The sequence below is a fragment of the Nannospalax galili genome, unplaced genomic scaffold, assembly GCF_000622305.1.
Source record: "Nannospalax galili isolate Female #2095 unplaced genomic scaffold, S.galili_v1.0 scaffold1009, whole genome shotgun sequence".
Classification (NCBI taxonomy): Eukaryota; Metazoa; Chordata; class Mammalia; order Rodentia; family Spalacidae; genus Nannospalax; species Nannospalax galili.
Window position 1 is genome coordinate 1,039,752 of NW_008360054.1, and position 4,239 is coordinate 1,043,990.

The window sequence follows — 4,239 nt, forward strand, 5'->3', positions numbered from 1 at the left end:
TGGCTAATGGTATTTAGAATATTCTTTGGTTGCCTCATATTTTAGCAGAATTTCTTTGCATTCACTTTCTAATTAATACTGGTGAGTATTTTCAACTCAATTTTTGTTTATAGTATTTCTACCTACATAGAAACTTCTTAGCTGACCATTCATTCATATTCTTTCTGGATTCCATTTATTCATGCCCAAGTACATCCTTCAGTAGTTCTTTCTGCAAGAATAGGGGCTGGGAAGACAGCTAAGCAGGTAAGAGCACTTGCTGTAAAAGTAAGAGGACCTGAATTCAAATCCTCAGCACCCATATAAAAGCTGGGCATGGCCACACATGCCTATAACCCTAGTGTTTGGGAGCAGAGATAAGAGGATCCAGGGAGCTCACTGGCCAGCCAGACTTTCTGAAACAGCTTCAGGGTCAGTGAGAGACTTTATCTTAAAAGTAACCAGTAACAATAAGCAAGAGTGGAAAGCACCTATTCTAATTTGGTTTATGTTTCTGTGATAAAACACTGACCAAAAGCAACTTGGGGGAAGAAATAGTTTTATTTTATTTAACTTACAGGTTACAGTCTACTGAGGGAATCCAAGGCAGGAGCTCAAGGCAGGAGCGTGAAGCACAAACCAAAGAGGAATGCTGCTTACTCGCTTGCTTCCAGTCTTGCTCAGCTATCTTTCTTGTACATCCCTGGCCCATCTGCCTAAGGATGACATTGCCATGATGGGTTTTGGCCCTCCTACATCAATTACCAAACAAGAAAAACTGCACTTGTATGCCAACAGGTTCATCTGATAGAGGAAATTCCTAATTGAGGTTCCCTCTTTCTGGATGTCTATAATTTGTGTCAAGTTGACAAAAACTAGCCAGGACAACATTCAGTATCCTCCCCTGCCTTCCACATGAGTGTGCACACCACACATCTGCATACACCATACACACTAAACACACTCACACACACACACACACACACACACAAACACACACACACATGAATAAAAAGTAAAACAATGTAAAAGAGAAATCTGTGGATGAATATTTTCTTAGTTTCTATGAAATGGGAACATTCAGGGAATGATTCTAAATTTATACTTTGAAGGACCAGGCAATCTAAACACTTTAGCAATGGTTCAGGTTGGAGTTATACAAGAACTTGGAGGTGAACTTATCTTCCACAACTATCTTTATATTATCTGTGAAACTCCCCCCTTTTATACTTTCAGAAAACTTATACACATGGAGCCACAGAACCAAACAAGTACATCTGAGTTCATCCTTCTGGGGCTTTCAGAAAAGCCAGAGCATGAGACTGTCCTCTTCTCTCTGTTCCTCTGCATGTATGTGATCACGGTTTTGGGGAACTTATTGATCATTCTTGCCATCAGCTATGACTCCTACCTCCACACGCCTATGTATTTCTTCTTGGCTAACCTCTCCTTGGTTGATTTCTTCCTGGCCACCAATACTGTCCCCAAGATGCTGGTGAACATTCAAACCAGGAGCAAGTCCATCACTTATCCTTGCTGTCTGACTCAGATGTACTTTTTCCATTTCTTTGGCATCATGGACAGTGTCTTAATAGCTGTGATGGCTTATGATCGTTTCGTGGCCATTTGTCACCCATTACATTATACTACCACCATGAGCCCAAGACTCTGCAGATTACTGGTTGGTGGCCCATGGGTGTATTCCTGCTTCATCTCCCTCACCCATATCCTCCTAATGGCCCGTTTAGTATTCTGTGGAAGCAATGAAGTGCCCCACTATTTCTGTGACCTCACCCCTCTTCTTCGGCTTTCATGCACAGACACATCAGTGAACAACATCTTTGTGCTTATTGTGGCAGGGATGGTGATAGCCACACCTTTTGTCTGCATCCTGACCTCCTATGCCCGAATCATTATAGCCATCATGAAGGTCCCCTCTGCCGGTGGTAGGAAGAAAGCCTTTTCCACCTGCAGCTCCCACCTGTCTGTAGTAGCACTTTTCTATGGGACCACCATTGGGGTCTATCTGTGTCCCTCTTCTGTGCACACAGCTGTGAAGGAGAAAGCTTCTTCAGTAATGTACACAGCAGTCACACCCATGCTGAACCCTTTTATTTATAGCCTGAGGAACAAAGACCTGAAGGGAGCACTGAGGAAGCTCGTCAACCAAAAGATCAACACATCCTCTTGATCATCAGAACATTGGGGTCTTCTAGGAGAGTGAATCTAAAGATCTATGGTCTTTTTCTAAAGTCTGGAATTGCATAAGCTAAAAAAGTAGCCACTTTTAATTCCAAATTACAGAAACCCAAGTGGAAATTTCTAGATGGATGGATTTGCTAGTTTTTTATTCTCATCTTGACACATGGCTAAGGAAGATACTATCCTCTGTGGACTGGGAAAATGTAAGCCAAATAAACCCTTTCTACTTCAAGTTGTATTAGTCAGGGTGTTTTTATCACAGCAATTGAAAGCAAACTAAGATGCTTTCTCATACATCTCCCAGGTCACAGTCCATCCACTGCCATGGAGGAGTGCTGCTTGGGGGTTTGCTCCCCTGGCAGTGCTCAGCCTGCTTTCTTTTAAAATACAGGACTATCTGCCCAGGGATGGTACTATCCACAATGAGCTGGGAGCTCCAACATCATTCAACAATCAAGAAAATACCCCACAGATTTGTCTTCAGGCCAATCCAATGGACACAATTGAAGTTCCTTCTACCCAGGTGTGTCAAGTTGACAATTAAAGATATACAGCACAAAAAGCCAGCTTAATCATCAGTCAGTGAAGGAGCCAGAAAGCAGTGTGACTTCATGGTTTCTGCTGCAAGTTACTGCTATGAGTTCCTACTATGACTTCCCTTGATGGACTGTAACCTGTAAGCTGAAGTCAACCGTTGCCCCCTCAATTTGCTTTTAGTGAGAGTATTTTATCACAGCTTCAGAAAAGGTAACCAGAACATGCTCCAACTTTTAGAACCAGTAAGTATCCTGCTAAGAATGTCTAGAGAAGTGCTCACAGAACAGGAAAGTCTGTGATTTCATCATTGCAGAAACATCACAAAGCATATTTACATAAGCTTAGATAGCATAGATCAATAACTAAATACATCTCTTGATTCTGTTGAGAGATATAGTCATCCTAAGAGTGTAGCTCAGTAGCAGAATGCTTGACTAGCATGCAGAATACCTTATATTCAACCCCCAGCACTCCAACACAGAGAGAGAGGCAGGTAGACATAATAAGCATGAGATGAACTAGACTGCTACTGCAAACAGAACATATTGTTTCATGGCTGACATTGTTATACATCAGTATAGAATACACATGAAAATAACAATAAGTGCTGAAGAGATGACCTAGTAGATAAAGCACTTGTTGCACAAACTTGAGGACTGGAGTTTGGATCTCCTAAAATCCAAAAAAAGCAGACAGTAGATCATAGAGAATGCCAGGTCAAGATGGACTTTAAAAACAACCTTAAGTCTCTATTTCTTAGAGCTATGCCACAGATCAGGTCTGGTACACCTCCGAGCTTGTGCCTATTTCTCTTATAATAAACTATTTCTTTTTCCTGTAGGTCAGCCTAAAATGGGCTGACAAGACAGCTTGGTGAGTGAAAACTCTTGCCACATGAGTCTGATGACCTGAATTATAGCCGCCAGAATGCACATTTTTAAAAAAGCCAGTTGATGGGCTGGAGAAAAGAATGTCCCAGTGGTTAAAAGGATTGGCTGCTCTTTCAGAGGACCCATGTTCAGTTCCTAGCACCACACAGGACAACTAAAAACCATTTGTAACTCCAGTTCCAGAGGATATGACACCCTCTTCTGACCTCCACAGACATTGCACAACTCAAGTGCATTTAGTGCATTTACGTGCATGCAGGCAGTACATTCATACACATAAAATAAAATTTTATAAATAAGTAAATAAAATATTTTAAAAACTTTTGAAAGCCAGTTGCAATCGCATGCATCTGTAATCCTTGTGCTCTTACAATGAGATAGGAGGCTGACACAGGAGACTTACCTGGAAGCTCAGTGAAGAATTCTGCCTCTGAAAGATGAATGGAGAGAAATGATTCTCAAAAGTTGTCCTTCAACCTCTATGTGCACACCACAGCACAGGCATACATGCACATATATGTAATCCTAGTTCATCTATGTCTAAATGGGAGGGCAAGACAAGAGAATTTCAGAAACTCACTGGGCAACTCACCTGTTATACAAAGCAGTATACCATGACTCAAAGGTAAGA

General features: G+C 41.5%; 1 protein-coding gene across 1 annotated transcript; it reads left to right on the forward strand.

Moving 5' to 3' along the window:
- Positions 1 to 1,171: 1,171 nt before the first annotated feature.
- LOC103726529 (olfactory receptor 24) lies at positions 1,172 to 2,181 on the forward strand. The gene has a single exon (XM_008824149.1). The coding sequence runs from the start codon at positions 1,229 to 1,231 to the stop codon at positions 2,168 to 2,170; it is 942 nt and encodes a 313-aa protein (XP_008822371.1). The 5' UTR covers positions 1,172 to 1,228; the 3' UTR covers positions 2,171 to 2,181.
- Positions 2,182 to 4,239: the final 2,058 nt, after the last annotated feature.